At 39.5% G+C, this 22,495-nt stretch overlaps 1 protein-coding gene across 4 annotated transcripts in view; it reads left to right on the plus strand.

Moving 5' to 3' along the window:
* DIS3L2 (DIS3 like 3'-5' exoribonuclease 2) overlaps positions 1-22,495 on the plus strand; it is a 321,952-nt gene that overhangs the window by 116,070 nt on the left and 183,387 nt on the right. For all 4 annotated transcript variants that reach the window (XM_074364485.1, XM_074364486.1, XM_074364487.1 and 1 more), the window contains 2 exons: positions 10,128-10,228; positions 14,039-14,286. In XM_074364485.1, the coding sequence (XP_074220586.1) occupies positions 10,128-10,228; positions 14,039-14,286 (349 nt within the window). The remainder of the gene's footprint in view (positions 1-10,127; positions 10,229-14,038; positions 14,287-22,495) is intronic.

Raw genomic sequence — 22,495 nt, forward strand, 5'->3', positions numbered from 1 at the left:
GGGTGTGCCACAGGGGCTCAATAATAACTGGGTACTATTACTATTTTGAATGCATAGAGCACAGTACCTGGCACGTTCGGGGCCACAGTTTTGGGACAACATTCGTATGTGATCCTCCCCTGGAGTTGTGGAACCCAGCTCTGAATGTGTTGGGTATCCTCCACCTCCTCTAGCATTTTTCAGTGGATTAATTGACTTCTGTGTTTCAAAAAACAAAAAACTGTTGCGACCCCCTCCCCCCCGCTTTCCCCTGTGGAACCCCCCTAAACTTTCCACGGCCAGACCTATGAATGGCTTGTTTCTGGACTCATTCCCTCCTCCCTTTATTTTGATACAATGAAGTTGACATCTCTCTGCCCTGCTGCCTGAGGTTAATCCTTTCCCTGGGTTCTGGATTCCATCCCTTCCTGCCCAGTGCACCCTCCCTTTCCTAACTGTGCTCCGTTTGACCGCACCTTCTTTAGTCGTTCTTTCCTTTCAGCAATTAACTGTATCCAAGCTTCCCTTATCTTAAAAAAATAAGGAAACCACGTTGTGATTTCTTTCTCCACTGACAGCTCCCACCCGGTGCTATTCCACTCCTTCCCAGCCAGCCTCCCAGAGCCCAGTGCACACCCTCACCTCCACCGCTCACCTTGCACTCATTTCCCCTACACGCCATTCTGACTCCACTCCATTTCCTTCTTTAAAACTAGTCTCACGAGGTTTGCCTGTGACCTTTTCACTAGGTCTACACTGCTCTGTCCTAGGTTCTCTTCCCTTCTGATTCTGAAACATCTCCGAGGGAGCCAGTCCGCTTGTTCGTTTGCCCTCTGTATACAGGCAGCACCCTCATTTCCTCTTTCTTAAGTATCAGATCTAGTATCCAACACCTCAAACTCACTAAGTCCGACTGAAGTTACATCCCCTCCTGATTGCCTGAAGATGCTCTTCCTACGGTGGCTCATTGCTTATTTGTCTAGAGCAGTGGCTCTCCACTTTAGTGGGCATCAGAGTCTCCTGGAAGGCTTGTTCAGATTTTTGGGCTCCACCCGCCAGAGGTTCTAAGTCAGTAGATCTGGAAAAGGGCCTGAGAATTTGCATTTCTGAGAGTCTCCAGGTAATGCTGATGTTGCTGATCAAACTATACTTTGAGAACTTCTGTTATAAGGAAATGAAAAAAATTTCCCATTCCTTACTCTACCCCAGGTAGCCTCCCCTGCCTCCAGTTCCCCACTAGCATCTAAGTAATCTTGTCAGTTCTTCTTTCTAAATACCTCTGTATCTGGAACCCTCCATTCCCTCTGCCACTAGTCTGATATATTGCCTTAACCTGCTAACTGGCCTTTCTGCCTCCAGTTTCACTTCTAAATCTGTTCCCCAAACAGCAACCAGGATACGTTTCTTAAAGCACAAGTCATGTTAGTCTCTTGCCTACTTTCTTCTATATGTCTCCATCGCCTTTGGGATAGATTCAGATTTTTCAGTGTTGCTCTGGCCTCAGCCTGCCTATATGGCACCATCTCTTATTCCTCCTTACTTTACTTTGCACAGAATGTACCAAGCATACAGAAAAGTAAAATGCAATTTAAATATATTTTATACAGCAGTTACTGAGTGCTTACTGTGTTCTAGCCACTGTAGCACTTTTAGACATGTTTATTTAATCTTCCCATTAACCCTGTAAAGAGGGGTTACATTTTACAAATGAGGAAATGTGACCCATTTTATAATGTTGCCATCGTCCTGTATACCAGTCCTGTCCAGTTGCTTGTGTCCAAGGTAACAGGGTTGGAGTCATTCAAAACTCATTACCAAAGCTAATAATAATAACCATGACAACAGCAACATTAGTGGTATCTAACAACTTTTGTTAATGTACTTTGTGCTGGGGCACTACATGTAAACATGACCCACATAAGCTATTCCTGATTTACAAAGGAGGAAATAGAGGGAGTAACTTGTTCAAAGCCACATAGTTCAAGTCACAGGACCTAGGTTTGATTTTAGGTCTTGTGACTCCAAAGCTGATGCTTTTAACTACTCTGTCATTTCTATGAGTGGAAGCAGTGAAGTTATATAGAGAGCTGTTCATCACTGGACATCTTCTAAGATTTAAAATCTTTCAAATTCTGTAAGCTGAATTGTAAACATTTTGGCAACTCTGCCATCCTCACTGGAACCCACCCACATGCACCTGTCTTTCTTCCAGATCTCATCATACTGTGGTGAGAAGAGTTGGGACTTGGAGTCTTACTGGGTTCTGATGCTGCCTCTACTAACCATCTCCTTGGATGACCCCTGGGATAAGTTACTTTACCTCTCTGAACTGCTGATTGCTATTCTCTAAAAGCCAAAATAGTGATACTTCCTTCATGGTATTGCTGAGAAAAATAAATGGGAGAATACCTGCCTCTTCTCTCCATCCCTTCTGCTTCTGCCTTAATGTAGCATCAGGCACTATCCCAGTAGCTTCCTTACTGTCTTCTTGTTGCGTTTCCTGCGCAGATCACCACTGCCCCTTCCCTGGTTTCATACCTGTCACTGCTTACTGACTATTTTCTACAGTGCCGCTGAAAAATACGTCTAAAATACAAACCTAGTGACTTTCTGTTGATAGTAATGGTGGGCTGTTATTCAGGTGCATGCCTTCACACTGAAACAACCAAAAATACTTAGATAAAATAATAAAAAAAAAAAACCCCAAACAAACCCTACTTCTTAAAGCATTGAAGAGCTGACAGGCATTATCAGGTTAAAATTAGAATGGAGAACCCATACAAGAGGGCAGGCTTGACCAGAGGTCGTGGGGACAGAAATAAAGCCCAGAGTCCTCACAAGAAGCTGGGACCCCAGGGGACTACACCATCAGGGTGAGGATAGACCTGGAACACACCAGCTTTCATGTGGAATTGTAGCCCAGGCTCAAGCTGACTGGGTCAACCAAGGAATCTCAAGTCTTGCGTTGGTTTACGGGCTGGTAGTGCCTGTGGGTATCTAGCAAAAATCAAGTGGAAATTCTTTCAAAAGGAAGGTTTCTTTAACCTAAGCCTCAAATTATTCAGTGACCAGCACATAAATATAACCAGGCACCCAAGGAAACCATAGTCCAAGGGCAAGAACTATCAGCAATCACAAACAACAGAAACAACCCTTCATCAATGTCATTATGTGTTGGAATCATTGCCATCTATAAAAAAAATACTGTGTTTAAAGAAATTAAAGATAAGCTTGAAGATATCTGCAAAGAATAGGAAACTGTGAAATGTGACATAGCAAATTAAAAAAGAACCAAGTAAAACTTTTAGAAATGAACATAACAATAATGAAATTAAAAACTTAGTAGATAAGGAAAAGTGTCCATTCTGTTAAATAGTTAAAAGACAAAAGCCTCAAGGATGGATTTAACAGAAGATTGAATAAAGCTGAAGACAAAATTAAACTGGAAGATAGTAAGAAAACTTTACTCAGAGTATAGCATGGAGGGACAGATAGAAAATGCAGAGAAAGAGGGTAAGAGATGTAGAGAATAGAGTGAGGTCTAACTAGTTTAATTAGAGATCTCTGTAGGAGATGAGAGAGAAAACGAGCAAAGGCGGAATCTGAAGATAATGGCTGAGATTTTCCATAACAGGTGAGATACCAAACCACACATTTAAGACCAATGATTGCAAGTAGAATGAAAAAAAACAAAAAAATCCAAACTTAGATACATCAAGATGAAACTACAGAAAACTAAAGGGAAAATCTTAAAAGCAGCTAGAGGAAAAGATTATCTTCAAAGGAGCAATAGACTAACCCTTGACTCCTCATCAAATATAATTCTGATCATGTTATTCTCAGAATTTTCAGTTACTTTCCATCCCTAAAATATAAAATGCATGCTTTTCATGTCATGTGAGGCCTTTCATGGTCTGGTCTCTGCAACATGTTTAGACACATAGAACCTTTGTCTTTCTCATTCTGCTCTTGATTTTGTGCCTTTGCACACTGTCGTCTCCCTTTCTGGAATACTCCCCATGCACGTCCATCTAGCCAGCTCCTACTCAGCCTTCTCATTTTCAACTCAGGGGTTCACTGTCAACTGCCTGGCTCCCTTCTCACTGCCATTGGATGTACTGCTTGCCAGCAGTCACCAACACCATGTACTTTCAATGTTTGTTTGCATCTTTGTCTCATTTCTAGCACATGAACTTTCCAAGGACAGAGGGTCATTTGCAGTGCCTGACACACCACAGACTTTCAGGACCTCTATTGGGTTGACTTCAGCATTCAGGGAGTCCCATGGCTACTTAAGCAATATTTTGATGTAGGTTTTCACGGCTCTTCCCATAATGCTCTGATTCTTGCTTGTGTGGAGAACAGGTCAATACAGTCAGCATTAGGATCCTTGCATGCGGTCATCAACTGACTGCTCCTTCACTACTCCTACTTCCTTGGTGAAACTGGAATAATAGTGTCTGCTCTACCTATTGTATGAAGTTATGGTGTGGATTAAAAGGGGTGATGTATGTGAACATACTGTGAAAATGCTCTGGTACCATACAGTTTCATTAGTTTTATTTCAGAGTGAGAGACTTGCTTGGGCTGGCAGACATTCATGGTAACATGAATGTTACCTTGCCCCTGTGAGGACATGTGTTGTCATTTCTACATTTCATTGGGGAAAGGGGTCTGTGAAGTAAGTTTTCCATGTTAATTGATTTTGAGAGATATGAGGGTAATTGTTTTCTTTTATAAATATATATTACAATTTTCATTGAGTTCTTGTTGGAAATTGTAAATTTCTGTGGCCCTCCATTCCGAGATAGAAAAGCTTGGACTTGTCAGTTTGTCACTCTTTTAATTAGAAAGATCGAAACACCTTCTGGCCCAATTCCTTGCTTTTTTCTTCACATTGCCCTCACTTAGCATCACAGTCTAATATCTGAAAACCTTTTTATGCATTTGTAAAGTGTTAAGAATCATGAGACTTGTCAGTCTATTGTTTATGTATGAGAAGGCCGAATCAGAATCATTTCATCTTTGTACAGTTGTCCAAACCCACAGAACCTGACACCAAAAGTGATCTGAAATGTAAACTGTGGACTTTGGGTGGTAAGGATGGGTCAACGTAGGTTCATCCTGAGTAAAAAGTGTCCCACTCTGGTGGGGGATGTTAATGTCAGGGGAAGGCTATGGAACGTGGAGGGTCTGGGAGTATATAGAAAATCTCGGTACCTCCCCGTCTATTTTATTGTAATCCTAAAACTGCTCTAAAAATAAAACCTTAAAAAAAGTTACCCTCCCCCAAAAGAATCATTTCCTATACCAAAATGAGGTGTTGGGTTTGCACTTGTTATATGTGAAAATGGCAATGCCATCCAGCAAACCATGACATTTTACTATTTGAATGTTTAAAGTTGAAGTTTCAGATAATCTGTAGAAAAAGATTAGGACTTCACTGGACTTCTTTTTAGAGTGTTTCTTAGAGAATATAATGAGCAGTTGCTTACATTAGTAGTGTACCTAGTTTTTAGAAAGTTATCTTATTTAGATGAAGGATTTTTGATAATCACTATTTCTAGAATTTTTTAACTGGAAGGAACCACAAATGCATTAGTATGACAAAGCTGAAGGCTTGTGGGAACACATAACCTTTTCCCTTGTTGAGGACTGCCAGCAGCTCTGCCCTGTTCTGGTAATTCATTAAGGAGTTTTATTGTTCTGTCAAAGCATTCTTCCTGATACTCAATTAAATTGAGCCCCTTTTCCTTATACTAAGTCATTCATAGTGTTGGAGACACACGTAGCAGCATCCTTCTTAGAAACCTCTCAGATCTTGCCTCTGTTCACTCTCACTGCCACTATCTTAATTTAGATTCTGATTGTGTTTCGCCAGAGTGTGACCCTAGCTTCCTAAGATCTCTGTTACTATTCTCTCTCCATTTCAGAGCACTACCAGATTCATAGCTCTAAAATGTATGTGTCCCTAGCCTTTATAATGTTTTATAGGATAATATCCAAGCTTATCAGTTTCACTGTCTGGACCTGTGTGTTAAGGAGTATGTTCTGCTGAGAGTGGCATTAAATCCTAAAATATCAGTGGCATGAACAAGAAAGTATATTTCCATCTCACATAAAAGAGGAAGAGAGAAAAAAAACAACAAACAAAGCATAAATACAAAACAGAAACAGACTCACAGACATAGAATATAAACTTGTGGTTGCCAAGGGGGTGGGGGGTGGGAAGAGATAGACTGGGATTTCAAAACTGTAGAATAGATAAACAAGATTATACTGTATAGCACAGGGAAATATATACAAGATCTTATGGTAGCTCACAAAGAAAAAAATGTGACAATGAATATATATATGTTCATGTATAACTGAAAAATTGTGCTCTACACTGGAATTTGACACAACATTGTAAAATGATTATAAATCAATAAAAAATGTTAAAAAAAAAAAAAAGAGGAAGAGAGGTAGGCAGATTAGGGCTTCTAGGCTATTTCCACAGTTTCAACTCATTCTGTTGTGCTGCTCTGCACAGTAGAAGGCATGCTTGTGCCGTAGCCTCCAGGACCAAGGTGAGTAGTTGACGTCCAGCTGACACATCCACATTCCAGCTGGGAAGAAGGAGGAAAGATGGAAAGGCAGTACCTCCATTCTTTAAATCACAACACTTTAACGCACTGCTTATTGGCTAAAATTTAGACATGCCAGCCATGCTTAGTTGCAAAAAGACTGAGAAATGTAGTCTTCTAAATAATACTAGCTAAAAAATCAGAGTTCTTACTACTAGGAAAGAAGAGTCTAGATAATTGAGTAGTAACTAGAGTCTCTGCCCTAGGACCTGTCCTACCTCTCCACTAGCCTCGCTCCTTTCCCCATCGTCCCTTCCTGCCCAGCACTTGTGTCCTGAACTTGTTAGTAGCTACAGTAAACTTCTTACTAGTCTTTTACCATGTCAGGCTCTTTCACAGCTCTGGGCCGTTGCACAAGTGCCAACCTTTACCTGGAATGCCATTCAACTTCTTTATCTTTCTCTGAAACATCTGTGTATCCTTCAAGCCCCAACTCACATATGCAGTGAGTTTTTCTTACTTCCTTAACACTGACAGCACATTACTCCATACTTGAACATGTCGTCAGTGGGAGGAGTTTGAGCTTCCTGATCTTAGTAGTTGAAGAGACTTGAGTTTGAATTTCTTCTCTGCAGCTTGGGCTGGAAAGTATAAATATGGAAATGCTCAGCATATAAATTATACTTAAAGCCATGGTCCATATCTCTCTTTTTGAGTTCCAGATCTTCCTGTTGAACTGTTTACTCAACATCATCACTTGAAGGTCTCACAGGTGGCCTCTCGAGTAGAACCACCTTTGAACTAGAACTCTTGATTTCCACCTCCCCCTCTAATCTTCCCTGTGCTAGTAATGCCTCCATCAGCCTCTGTCAGCCTAGCTGCAGATGTCGAGAAGCTGGACATAATCCTTCATTTCTCATATCTAATAATTCTTAAACTCTCACAACTAATTACCACCAAAGTCTGTTAGTTCAACTCCAAAATATGTCTTAAATTGATGCTTTTAATTCCATCTTCAGTGCCTGCATTGCAGCACTATCCTTTCATGTCTGAACTATTGTGATAGCTCTTAACTGGTCTCCCTACATTCCCTTTTAGGTTGCTCTGGTCTCAAGTGGGGCAGTCACTTTCTTGAACAAAATCCTTAGCCAGCTTCCTATTGTATTTAGGTTTAAATTAAGGATTCTTAACTCCCTCAAGACCCCATCTGACTTGACTCCCATCTACCTCTCATTTCTATTTCTTGCTATGCCCATTCTTGGTCACTGTGCTCCAGTCATATGGTCTTTCTGTTCCTTGACTGTGCCAAGGACTTCCTACCTCTGCCCCCCTCCAAGTACCATTCCCCACTGGGGTCTTTTGTCCCCTTCTTCACTCCTACACAAACCAACCTCAGATTTCAGCTTAAATGTCAGTTGCATACAGGGCCATTTCCCTGATCTCTTAAATTAAATCGTGTGTTCTCTCCTCTTCCTCCTTGGGAGTGTTCTTTCATTCTTAGCATTCATCACAATTTGTAATTTTCTATTTATTAAATTCTTACTTATTGAATATCACTCTAACATTAAACTGTATGTTCCATAAGGGCTTGGACCATATTTCTTTTGTTCACACTGAATCCTCAATGCCCAGTGCTCAATAAATACACATGGAATAAATGAATAAACAGATGCTCTTGTGATTAAATAATGCAATAGATTCATTAAATTGACAACTTTGCTGTTCATTGTGGCAAGATGTAGTTGTTGGCAACCAATTAAGGTGATTTCACTTTTCCAACCTGGCATTGTGTTTCTTCACATTCATTGAACATATCCATGGTGCTCACCTGCAAAGCTGTAAACTTCAGTTTAATTTATTAGGATCCATCTTTGTCTAAATAAAGTCTTATTTCTGCCAGGATATCCTTATGAACACAGAACCTGAAAAGGTCATGTTAAAGTGTGATGTCTGAAACTCATGATTAGGCCTACTTACATGGCTTCCCCTCTTCTTTTGAATGCAACCTGGCATAACCTTTGAAACAGAAGGCTTGCTTGTTGTTGGGATGGAATCTGAAGCAGTAGTCATTTTAAGATGGAGTCATCAGTAACTGAAACAGAAAGCTGCACGCCCAGGACTTAGGCTGTCTCCAAAAAGCCCCCACTACCCTGTCTTGATTACCAGCTCTTGAGACCAAAAGCTCAGATCTCAAATATCTAGGTAGCGAATACTTGTTCATGGTAATTCCAGCCTCCTAATCTTGCCTGAATTACCTTGTTCTGCAGAGCGCATTGGCAAGATGTGTTATGGATAGGTCAACAACTTGTGTGGCTTTTTCTCCCTAAGAGTATAAAAGATGTTGTTCTGGAAGCATCTGATGATTTTGGAATCCTAAACTATGATCTAAAAGAAAAGATGAGTGTAGATGATGTCCCTCTTCTACTGGTAGACGATGATCAACAATGGGAACGTTTTCATTTGTTTTTTCTTTTCAGAAAACAGTAAGAATTCTGCTTTCAGTGGGCACTATGGTAGGTAGATTTTAGCATAAATGGAAAAGCATACAGTTGATTATTCTTAAGCCCCAGTAGGTCAGATCATGTCAGTGTTTCCAGAGTACGCCCAGAATGAAGTTGGCTTTTAGCTGAGCCTTTGCTAAGAGGCAGCCAGTCCTGAAAAGGATTTATTTATTTATTTTGGCCTTGGTGATGTCTAAATGATGATAGTACAAGTCCCTCTTAGCTAGCTGGAGTGGGTCCCACGTGAATTGGTTGTGACCCTAGCATCCAGAAACTCCAGTATGGTTGGATAAGAATATTTTGTGGGGGAAATCTAGTGTAACACATGAAAATACAAAATATTAAACCTTCAGAAGTGTGTAATTTTCTGCTTTTTTTCATGAGTGGTTTTAGTACTTCTGGTCTAGAGCCTAACTCCCTCTTTACTGGGGAGATGTGGTTTCAGTTTCTTGGGTGAATGTGCATTTTGTAAGTTTTTTAAGAAAGGAAATTAAATATTAAAAGACTTTAAGTACTTTACTCTTTATATAATGTCACTAAGAAAAGCCAGGAAAATCAGGATTGGCTTTTTTATTTGTTTATTTAATAAATATAATCTATTTTCCACCATTTTGTTTGTTATGGCTGGTACCAAAGTACTTTTAAAAGTTAACATTTGTTTTGATTTTGTTTTATTTCAACAGATGTGCATAATAAGTTAACCTATCTCTAGTCTTAATTGTGGGCTGGGGCAGTGTATAACATTTAGTTTTTTTGGCATTTTGACACATAGGCAATTTAGTTTAATTCCACATAACTTGATGCTCTCCACTTGTAGGATGCCTAACATGAATAACATTAAATAGATAAAATGTGGCCTTCTGAGTGAGCATTAATACAAGTCGGTGATGTAATTGACCATAGCCAAGTCACCTAACCACTATGGGCCTGGGTTTCCTTTTCTGTAAAATGAGTAGTTTGGGGTAAATGGTATCCAAGAATCTTTGCAGCTCTGAATTTGAAAATCCCATGCATCTGTCTGCCTAATAGATGTGCTTCTAACTGATTCCTCCTCTTCTTCTTTTCTCTCTTTTTAAATTAGGAAAAGAAGATGCTGGTGCACCAGTTACAAAAGACGAGAACACTTTGATGCAACAGGACACAAGAGCTTTACCAGAGAAGTCGCTGCAAAGATCAGCAAAGGTCATTGCCTATAGATTTTCTCCTCTTGTCCAAAAGGCTTTCAGCTGAGCTACCTATTTCAGGTCTCTCATGCAACTGAGTTAGGGCTGTAGTTTGTCAGTTAATCAGGAAAGTTAGTGGAAGCAGGGAATCATAAAAAGTGTATCTTTTTTATAACTTTAAATATACACGTATATATCCATTTGCCTGTCTTTGGATGAAGGGCCAAGGCCTTTTCTCTGCATGCAGGTGTGTTTATTGAAGTTCTTGCATTATCTTTTTCTGCTTAAACTGCATTTGTAATGTGAATCTATCATTTCCAGTTTGGGTTATTTAATGTGGATGAACATTTAGGCACTGGTGAAGCAATATGAATGTAGAGTCAGATTTTTACGGTTTTTTGCTGCATTTTTTTTATTGTCATGCCCTTATCTAATTCAAAAGTAAGTTTTTAATATGTCCTTTAAATATTTTTCGAAGTATTTAATTTAGTTATCCTAGGAACAAAAACCATTACTTTTATATCCTGCACTGTTGTTTTATATTATTCAATTTTATTTTTAATTATGTATGTTAGTGACATATTCAGATGTGAGACTGAACACAGCTGGCCTTGCTATGCAGACAGCTCCTGGTGGGAGAAGTGGTGCAGGATAAAGGATGAAGTGTGTGTGGCACGAGGCTTCCTCCGCCAGGAGCATCCGTCTGCATGTCTGACCTGGGAGTGCCATGCTGCCACTCTGTCTAGCAAGTTGGTTAGGAGAATGTCTCCTGCATATTAACATGAGGAATTTCTAAAGCATATTACATATATGTTACCCTCCCCCATTGTCTGTTGAGTTATCTAGATATTTATTTCAGTAGGCGTTTTGAATACTGACCATGTGCCAGGCAACATGCTAGGTGTGGAAGAGTATAGTGAATGGAAAGCCTGTGGCTGGATCTGGCTCACAAACTTGTGTTTTGTTTGACCCGTGCAGTATTTAAAATTTTTGACTTAGTAGCTTACATTAAAAAAAAATGGAGTGTTTATCTAAAAAAAATCAGACTTCTGGCTTCTCTTGACAAAACAAAACATCCGACCACACTGGGCCACATTCTTAAATGACTGGTCAGAGCTGAGTAAAGGCAACCCTCTGTAGATGGAACTTATGTTCTGCTATTTGCTACTGCCCCCCAACGGTGCTCTCTCTCTTTCTGTTTTTGTTTTGGTGGGGTTTTTTTTCTTTTTTTTTAGATAATTTCTTAATTCAATCTAAAATTACAAGGCAAAATAGCGCTTATATGCAAAACTTACACCTTGGTTAAAGTCATTTCTATGAAAACTAATGTATGAAACACAAGTAATGTCACGCTGCTTCGTATACCTCTTGTTCTGTCAGATATTAAAACAGAAAGCAAGGACTTTTGGTTCAGACAAGATGGCATAGATTGGTTTTTCCTTGCTCTTCCCTAAGTGCAGCTACAAACTCTGGGCAGTAACGAGAGATGACCAGAGAAGAATTCTGAAAGATGAACAGAGGAAGGAAAGCTAGTTAGGGATTCCAGGACTAGAAGAGCAACATAGTAGCTTGGGACTTTATAACCCTTTCACTAACAGAAGGTGACCCAGGCCTGGTGTTTTTGGATCGAAGCCCAGCAGTAGAAGGTGGCTCAAGCAGACTCATTCCTCACTCAGATCTAACCAGGATTCCCTCCAACAACACCAGGCAATCCTAGCAACACCTCTTAGTGGGACTGACTGGGATCTCTGCCGATGATAAGTGGCTTGAGAAGGGCTTTCCTTCCTTACCACACTTGAGACTTCTCTCCCTCATCAAGAGACAGCAGCCATCTGGGTGATTCTGACAACAGGGATGCTGCCAAAGAGGTGGCCCAGCCCCAGAAGCCTCTTTGCCCCTATGGGCCTGAGACACCCTTCCCCGACCCAGAGACACCTGACAGCCAGGTGTCACTAGCAAAGGAGATCCTACCACAACTAGTATGTGGTCCAAGGAGCTTTTTTATCCTCATGGACCTGAGATGCCCCTTTCCTACCCAGAGATGCTGGGCAGCCAGGTAAGTAGAAGGGGGTACCACCACCACAAAAATCCTGTGTAGGAAGTCTCTTTTTCTCTGCATGGACAGGGACTAGGATTTGTTCCTAACCTACACTAGAGGGACCAAGTGGCCAGGCCTGAGGAAGTTCTTTCCATCCCTTCAGCAGTACCAGCAGAAACCAGTGGGATCCCCAGTGGCACCATGTCAACCAAACGTATTAAAATAACACTGTAAAGGCTCTGAAAATTAAATTATTATTGGAACCACAGCCCACAAATATAGTCTCGGACCTGCATGCTAAACCTAGACAAGGTGACTCCCTTTTAAAAGAAAGGATTTAAATAAGACCTTGAATCTGCTAACATTATTATGAAAAGGTCCAGGATACCATAGAAAACCGCCCATCTACCAGGAACCAGGAAAATCACCACTTGCATGAGGAAAGACAACTGATGCCAACACCAAGATGTTGCAATTATCTGACTGTGATTTTAAAACAGCCATCACAACCATGCTTTAACAAGCAATTAAACAGTCTCTTGAAATAAATAAGAAAATTGGAAGTCTCAGCAAAGAAATAGAGGTTATTAAAAAAAAGAACCAAATGAAATTAAAGAACTGAAAAGTATAATAACAAATAAAATACTTGCTAGATGGGCTCACTAATAGAGTAGAGGTGACTCAGCATATTAGTTAACTTGAGGACAGATCGGTAGAATTTACCCAATCTGAACAGCGCCTCAGGAAGTTGTAGGACATTAAAAAAGATTCAGCATTCAGATTAGAGGTTCCCAGTAGGAGAGGATCAAGAGAGTGGAGTTTGAAGAAAAGACATGCTGACTGGGAACAGGCGAAAAAATATCTTACAGATTTTAAGGTCCTAGCAACGATTGTATAACGTTAATGTACAATGGTATCCGCCTCTGTGATTGTAATTTTCTTCTTTTCTGGTGGACTCAGCTTGCGTTTAAGGTTAGGGAATAGCAGTAGCTGAATTGTTCCAGAATTGAGGTTTCAGGGTAGGTGCATTGGAAGGACAAGAGGGGTGAGGCATTTGGTGACACAGGTGACAGGACTTGAAGTAACGGAGCATGGTGTCTCTGGGAGTAGGAAAGGATCCAGGGCTAAGAAGAAGCTAATAGCCATAGAAAAGAGGGAGGGGCCAAGGCACTAGTGGTCTTGATGTGGTGAAAAGCCTATGGAGAGTAAGAGAGGAATGGTGGGTCAGTCCAAGATGATGTGCCTCTCTTGGTAGAAACAGGATGAACTTGTAGTGGTGTGGTGGCCTGAATCTTTGTCTGGTGAAATGAGAGGTGGGGTTTAATCTTGGAAAGAAGGAAGGTTAAAAGGTTTTGACATTTGAAGGTGTAATAAAGAACAGTTATTATTTATGTTTAATAACATTTTTAAATAAACAACTCCTGTATTGTTCATGTGAGATACTGGTATAGTTCATGTGAGAAAAGTGTAGTACAGAACAAACATCTGGAGCTATCTTCCCTGCTGGAATTTTACACATCTCCTTAAGACATAGGTCTCGGTTTTAAAGGCACTTTTGTCTAATGCATCCGTGTATAGCATAATTTTCCTTTGGTATGTGTGCTCACTAGATACTTGTTGCAACTTAAATATAGATTACTTAATCACAGAGCATCACTGAGAGCTACTTCATTTGAACCTAGAAGAACTGCTGGACCCAACTGGTTGACCAAATAACACCCTGCTGACTTCTCCCAACTGTTATCCAGTCCTATAGATAAACAATATTGACTATATCTTTGGTGTTTTCAGGTGGTTTACATCTTGGAGAAAAAACATTCCCGTGCAGCAACTGGCTTCCTTAAACTCTTGGCCGATAAGAACAGTGAACTGTTTAGGAAATACGCCCTGTTTTCTCCCTCGGATCACCGAGTGCCTAGAATTTATGTGCCTCTTAAGGACTGTCCCCAGGACTTTTTGACTCGGCCTAAGGATTATGCCAACACACTGTTCATCTGCCGCATCGTGGACTGGAAGGAAGACAGCAATTTTGCCTTGGGGTAGGTGATTTTGGCAGTAAAAACCGCAGATACCAGACAGAACCTGGTTAAGGTAGCCTTTAGGTACTTATTATTTCTTCATTAAAGCATGGGTACTTGGCATATTTTGGCCCTGGTTCTTCAGTAATGGCCCTTACTTACCACCTCAGCTGGTTACCTATAGGTTCCTTGAATTGCCAGGCAGTCACCTTTTTTGTTTGTTTTCGGTTTTTGGCATAAAACGTAAGCACATTCTGGGCCTCTACTTATTTCCTGTTAGGTCATGAATCCTGTTTGTACTTGTGAATGGCAAGAAATTCATTACATCAAATAATCAGACCCCTCCTTTCAGACACTAGTGCTAAAACATGCAAAATTCCAGGCATATTCAGGGCACCTCGGTCTCCCATGCTTTAAAATAGGAATGTAAAAATATGCTTGAATATGTGCTTTTTTGGTATTAATCCTTCATAGGTTTCACTCATGGCATTAAACATTAAATTACCCCACTGTAAGCAGGGAAGGGGTACCATATTCTTTTGGAAACTTTCAGAAAGCAGTCCAACTTAAATCCAGATCATACGGTTACAGAGCATCATGGCTAGCCACTTCCATGTAATCTGAAGAAATTGCTCCACCCAGCTGCTTGATCAGATGCTGTGCCTGCTTACTCCTCACAGTTGGTATTCATTTTGAAAGAAAAGCAACATTAAGTTTTAGCTACTTCTGAAGCCCTTTATTATGAATGGTGTCTGGTTTATGCTTCACAGGAAATGTAAATAAAGGCATACAAGCTGGAAAAGTTTGCTCTGACACTTACTTTTAGTCTCACTTGGTGACTTGCTTGTTGGTCATGTAACTTGTGCAGGATGAACCCTCCTGGGAGTGTTCTGTAGTTTGAGTGCCAGCTCTGAATGATGGCCACAATATGCCGCTTTTATCAGGTTTATTCTGTACTTAGCCTTTTAGGCCTAGGGAAGTAAACCAAATCAAATCTGTGTGTCATACCTCATGCAATTTAAGAAATACCGTCCTGTGCCACTTTCTCAGTGAGACGAAGATCTGTGTGATTTCTGTGATTCCCAGAGCCACGCGGGAACAGTTGCAGTTTCTTTTTTGCTCTCAAGTGGTGTGATTGCAATGTCATCATTTTTTAGCGTAACTCATTATCCAAAAGTGACGTCAATCCCTTGAGCCCTAAATAGCACTTCTCAGAGGCTTGCCAGTTTCTCACCATCCACTCAAAAGGCCTGATCGTGGCTGTGCCACCTGGCCCCTGGTGATTGTGCCCGCCACACTCTGCTTGGCAGTGAAAAGGGAACGATTTCACATCAAGACAGGAAATCCAGCCTTGACTCTTATCTGCCTTTCTGTCATATCCCATTGTGTATACTTGATGGGCTACTTCCTTAGTTTTCGAGTTGTAAGGGTGTAGTCAGGAAATCTTCACAGTGTGAGTTTCTCTTACTGCTCAGATAGCCCTTCAGGTTCCTTTTGCACAGCTGTGCCATTACTTCATCAAGAACTCTTTTCTTTTCTTTTCTTTTCTTTTTTTAACATTTTTTTATTGAGTTATAGTCATTTTACAATGTTGTATCGAATTCCAGTGTAGAGCACAATTTTTCAGTTATACATGAACACACATATATTCATTGTCACATTCTTTTTCGCTGTGAGCTACCACAAGATCTTGTATGTATTTCCCTGTGCTGTACAGTATAATCTTGTTTTTTCTGTGGGTAAAAGTACAACAATAAAAAAGGAGGCAGACATTTTAAGCAGCAAGGACATTTGCTGAATCTAAAGAAAGACTATTTTAATATAATAACCATATATTAATCATTTACTTTTCAAAATAAAAAAAATTTTGAAGATTCTCATACTTAGATGGAAAACTGCTAAGCTTTTTGCTACCTTTGTACTGTAAAGTCATTAAAATTGTCTTTTATGGAAATAAGCCTTTTAAAATCTTTGTGGAAAAGGGAAATATTAAGAAATAAAACGTGGCAGATTTTCATGATGAGGTTCTCAGCTGACATCTCTCTCCTGAGGGGTGCATTTGTGAGGGCTGCAGCTGTTGCTTGTTGGTGGTCGCCTTGCCGTTTTGTTCTGGCTATCAGTTACTGATCTGCAGGAGCTGAGGTCACTATTTCCCGATCAGAACATGCTGTGCTGTGATTGTTTGGGTTTCCTCTCTCGTCTTTGCCAGGTTTTGACCAGGAGCACGAAGGTAGTACTTGTTATGGGTGTGAATGTTAGCTTCCATAGAAACTATGCCTAAAAACTGACTTTAGCCAAAGCGCCTTCCTTTTGAACTTCTTTCCTGCCCCTATACTCTACCCTTAACAGTATCGAACTTCTGCCTATATAATTGCTAATAAATTATTCAAGTCCAAAGTCATTTAATTTCTTCTGTAGTTAAATTCAGTTCACGAGACAGATGTTGATCATATGTGTAAGTCACTGCTATATTACATGAGAAATACAAAGGTAAATAAACTATGGTTTCTTTATGTAAAGGAGTTATAGCCTAATGCAGAAAGACTTTACATAAATGTCATAGGATTAATTTGATTCTAAGAAATGGAATCCTATTTGATCTAATTTAAGTAGCAGCGGTGATTAATATAAGAAACTGGTGGTTCACCTAAAACCCAGGGCGGGAAGTATAGGCAGGTCTCATGAGGAACTCAGAACTAACAAGGTGGTAAAGGAATCACAGCTTCTCTTTCAAGCACCCTGAGCTGTCCAGCCACCATATGGTATCTTTTCTCTACGCCTTTCTGCATATGAGCTGTATTATTCTGCTTTTCTTTACGCAGTAGCTGTCTTCTTGCTCAGTAGCGTACATGGCCCCTAAACGGCACTGCCAGTCCTCTGCAGGTCACACACTGAAGTCTAGATCACAATACAGAATTTCTAGGGTAGAAAATCTTTATTGGTCTATTGAGAGAGTTATTTGCCCTGGTCAGTACTTTTAACCAGAAAATCCAAGGTCCACGATCCACTGCCCAATTACCAGGGACTCTGGGACTCAACTCTCTGGCAAGGAGTATGGATAAAGCAGATGGATTGAATGGCCTGTCTCTTTGAGCTCTAACTATAGTACAAAGCAGAATGTTGTAAGTTCTTCCATAGGAATAAAAGAATTTTCTGAAAGTTTGGAGTAGGTGAATGAAGGGGGAAATCTAGGATTGTTTCTTGGAGAACAGAAGCCTCTTTGGTAAAAAATCACTCTGACTGACAGTCCAGGGTGGGTGGGAAAGGACATGGCTGGAAGCAAGCAGTAGGCCATTGCAGTAAGATAAGATGAAAGAACCTGAAGTTAGGAACTGCAGTGAAGGAAACAATAGGAATGAAAGGATTCAGGGGAGATGGAGAAGGTAAATTTTCTCAGACATGGTGACTGATGGAAATGGGGCATGAAGGAGAAGGACAGAATCTTGGATGAACTCTCAGGCCTCTGACTTGGGTGACTGGGTAGATGATGATGGCATTTAATCACAATTTACCAAGAGGAGCTTCATCTTCTACTGTTCCCTTATGCCTCATTGCTTGCTGTTTCACAAGCTAACTGTATTTGTTCATAGCTCCAGACTTTTGCACACTACACTTCCTTTCCCAGTAAAGGCTTTCTCTACTCCCCAGTGTTTATTTAGTGCCGTACTCAACTTTTAAACTTAACTCAGTTATCTGCTAGAAAGATGTTCTTTGTCTCTGAGTCCTCCCTCATGGGTGCTCCCATAGTTTCTAATAATACCAGTATTATAGCTCTCATCTGTTTGTATTGTAATTGCTTATGTAAGTTACCTACTTGGCCATGAGCTCCTTTAAGGCAAGGATACTCAGTGGATGTTTGCCGGCTGGTCAGATGGGTAGATGAAAATGATTTGATGTCCCCGAGATCTTCAGCCATGTTGATCAGGAGGAAGTTGCACCATAAATCAAACTAGAAAACACAGAAGTAGTTCGGGACAGAAAATGTTGAGAACCAAGGTTCTGTGGTTTCAAAATCAACACTTGATAACAACATACAGTCAGTATATAACCTTAGGTGGAGAACCCCAAGTTTAGAATCTTTAACAAAGAGGTTAAATAGAATGTGCACATTAATAGAATATAAAATTTCAGTAGCTTTGGAAGGAGTCTTAAGGAGGCCATCAATCTTGGCGCTCCCTTCAGTGTAAGATTTGCTTCTCTGGCACTTGCAGTAGCCTCCAATTAAGGGGAGCCCAAAGAGTATTACAATAGTAGAGACCTCTCGTTGTTAAAAGTCATTTTTCATCTTGTTCTTAGAATTGTCATGAGAGATATCAGCTGAGCCTTTTTTAATCTCTGTACATCACATACCACATTTTCCTGAGTCTTAATCTGTATTGCTATCAGAAACCTAAAGATAATCTGTTCTTAGTGAACCCTTGCTGGCTTTTAGAGATCACTGCTTTTTGTTATGCATCACAACATATTTAGTACTTCTTATATTTTCTGCTGGTCTCTTGTCCAAGATACTTAAAAAGCCACACTGGCTTCCTTGTTGGAATGGTTTGTAATTATATAATCAGACTTAACAGTTTTAAGGGCTTCCCAACTCTCTTAAATCTTCCTTCCCTTTAGCAACTCTTGCAGTGGAATTCATGCCTATATTTTCTGAGACCTTTGTGAAATCTGCTATCCTAAAGTCTAGAGTTTACAGTCTCAGCCTTCCCTTCCAGCGTATCATAAGCATGGAGAGATCAAGGTCACTTTCTGCTGGATTTGTCAAGGTTTCTTCTTCTGGAATAGTTAAGGATAAATCTTGAAGAAAATGGAAAAGTTTTACAGCAGCCACTGTGAGGAACATAATAGTGTTTGATGGCAACACTCAAGACTAACTGAAGATCTATGACATGAATTGACCTAGATCAAATTGACATATTTATATTATTTTCTGTAGCAAACTTTGGTAGCTTTAAGAGATGGGAAGGAAGAAAATGAATCAGTGCAGGTATAGCAAGGTTGAAAAAGTTTTGGATGGACATGGGATTGTTTAGGTTTAATGGGAAGATGCTGAAATGAGAAATAGAGAATGGGCCACAGTACTGCTCATTTTAATGAGTGTGAAGGACGGCAGCTTCCACTGGTGAGAGTGACTGGGCAAGGTCAAAGGAGAGGAAGGGAAGTTCTGACTGACAGTGCCTGTAGTGGGAAGGAAGTGGTTGGTGGGGAAGGAGGACTTTTCTGGTATCTTCTTCAGCACCCACCTTTGTACTCATAAGGTGTCAGTTATCAGACAATCAGAAATATTTGTTGACTGACAGAAGCAAATACTTTTATTATTCCATTCAGATTTGATACAAATTTCTTATGAGGTAGATATGAATTGGGGAGGTGGTCGTTAAGGTACATTAAATTGTATTTAGGAAAATGAAACAGTAACCAGGTTGGTAGAAAAAAACAAATGGAATAAATCAGTTAGTTTCATTGAGGCATAACCTACAAGATTAGCAAGTTGGAAGATAGCTCTATCCAATCCTTCCCCCTGTGCAAAAACAGTATTTCACCTTTTCAAGGGAATGTCCCTTATCCGAAGACTCTTCTGAGTAAGATCTGTGTTATGTAATGCTAAAAACTTGCATTACCAAACTTAGACTTCATTAAGACCTTTTCGGGGGGTATGGCTCTAGCTGGCTGGTAGACAAAAATTGAATCAGGCTGAGGAGGGGGCTCTTTTTTGGTGACTGTTGGGCTCCACCTGGTGGCCTATAAGGATCAGCTTTGGAAAAAGCTGTTATCAACACTGAGAGGATCTTAGTCAAAACAGAAAAAAAGTATAAGGAATGGAGGAAAATGGTCCTGATGCAGGCTCTGGTTACCAAATTGTTTTTTCCTCATCCTGTGTGCAGTCATTAACATTTCTTCCATGGTTGTCAGCTTCATCCACTATTTCTAGGGCATCTTCTTGAAAATATTATTTTAAAGTGTTAGAGAACCTTAGCTACTATTAGCATTCTCTTTTACTGCTTAAATGCTTTCAGGCTCCTGTTTGCTCCCTTCATGTTGACATTAAGCTCTTCACTCTCAATCTTTAGGGCCTTCCCTAAAATCCTTCAGTACTGTTGAGCCTTGCTTCTTTTTTGCATTCTGTCATCACTGATCTGCCCCCACTTTTCCTAAAGTCCCTAATTCCTTACTTACTGCTCTGCTGGGTCGTAATGCTGAGCCAGAAAAAGGGAAATAATGTGTTCTCTCCTCCTGATTATAGAAAATAATACCTAAAATATACAGCCCAAGTATTTGCTGTACTTTGTTTTCACTGGGTATTGTTGCTGAAGTTCTGGGCTCTAGGTCTGGTTATGTTTGATTGTTCTCCACTTGCAGGTTCTCAGGGATCTGATACCATTATATATATTTGCATGGGGTTTCCAACATGGACCAATATGAATGAAAGCATTTATATGAGAGTGGTAATGATAGTGATAATCACTGTAAGAGTGTATGGTTGTCTTCTTGTGTATAGCCTAGTTTTAAGGCTAAAACTTTATAAGACTATATGGTAGAGAAAGGAGTATGAATGGCTTAGAGCACTAATGTTGATTGTTAAGTGTTCCTATTTTCTTTAAGGCAAGGAGGCCAATTTGAAGGACTTTTCCTGTCTTAATTTCTTATATCTGTAGCTGGTCCCTTCCCTCAATAAGGTTTGCACTAGCACATTACCCACAACAGTGGACCTAATGCTTATTTATGTAGAATGTGTATACACACACACAGCTCCCACCTATCAACTGTGAGAAGTTGGGAATGTTTCGGCACTGTCCTGGTTGATTTTATAGTAGGACTCAGTTGTAATGTCATGGATTGTGAATGGGAACAGTATCTGTGGAAGAACTCTGATGAGTGGAAAAAATTGAGGTAATGATTATTAGAAATTATTCTAATGAGGAAAGCTTTCTATCTCACAAATATTTATTACTACAGTATCAAAATTAAGAAAAAATTAATTTTTTCAAATACATACATATTATATATTTATTATTAAAATTATTTAAAACATGTACTATAGAAAGTGAACATTTTCCAGAATTTTACCCTCTAAAATAATCACTATTAAGGGTTCAGTATATATTTGTCTAAAATATTATTTTTAAAATATTTGTTAACATTAATTGAAAAGCATGTTTCACAGATAAAAGAATATTGTAACACTTATGTAAGTTTTGAATTCTGATATTTAAACCAACCCATGAACCAGATTCAGAAATCTGTCATAATATTATTAAAGCTCCCTCTGTGTTCCTCTCTATCCTAACCCCTAATTTTTTCCCGAGAGGTAACCACTGTCTCAAACATGCTAATCGAAATGTACTTTTCTCTATAATTTGCCCAACATTGTGTTTTTGAACCTTATAAAAAGTACCTTGCTATACATATTCTTCTGTGACTTGCTTCTTTCTATTTAACATTATATATCCAAGGTATATTCATATACTTCATTCATTTTAATTCATAATATTTTTATTTCTTGAAATATACTATGTTTATCCAACAATGGATATTTGGGTTGAACTGAGGTTTTTGCTATTATAAGCAATGCTCCCACAAACATTCCAGTGCTTATTTACTAACTGAAGTTTCTCTAGACTCTACTGAAGAGTAAAGTTACTGTATCACACATATGTGCATGTTTAACTTTACAGCTTTACAACCAAGTCATTTTCTAAAGTGGCTGTACCCATTTTCAGTCCTGCCAGCAGTGGATAAGACTTTCCATTGCTTCACACTCTTACCAACACTTGATATTGTTAGACTCTTCAATTTTTGCCAAGCAGGTGGGTGTATAATGGTATCTCATTGTGATTTTAATTTATATTTTCCTAATCACTAATGAGATTGAGCATCTTTATATATATAGTCATTATGTTTCCTCTCCTAGAAAATATCTTTATGTCTTTACTCGTTTTTTCACAGTTAATTTTTTAAGGTAATTTAGAGTTACAGAAATTACAAAAATGGTATGAAAAGTTCCTGTATACCCTTTACCCAGCCTCTCCTTATGTTAACATCTTAAATTACCATAGTATATTTATCAAAACTAAGAAATTAACCTTTGTACAATACTATTAAATAAAATATAGAACTTACTCAGATCTTGCCAGTTTTTCCACTAACCTCCTTTTTCTGTTTGAGAATCTAGTCCAGGATCCTACATTGCAGTTAGTTGTCATGTTACTGTAGTTTTTTTTCCAATTTCCTC

This window comes from Camelus bactrianus, chromosome 5 (assembly GCF_048773025.1).
Source record: "Camelus bactrianus isolate YW-2024 breed Bactrian camel chromosome 5, ASM4877302v1, whole genome shotgun sequence".
Lineage (NCBI taxonomy): Eukaryota > Metazoa > Chordata > Mammalia > Artiodactyla > Camelidae > Camelus > Camelus bactrianus.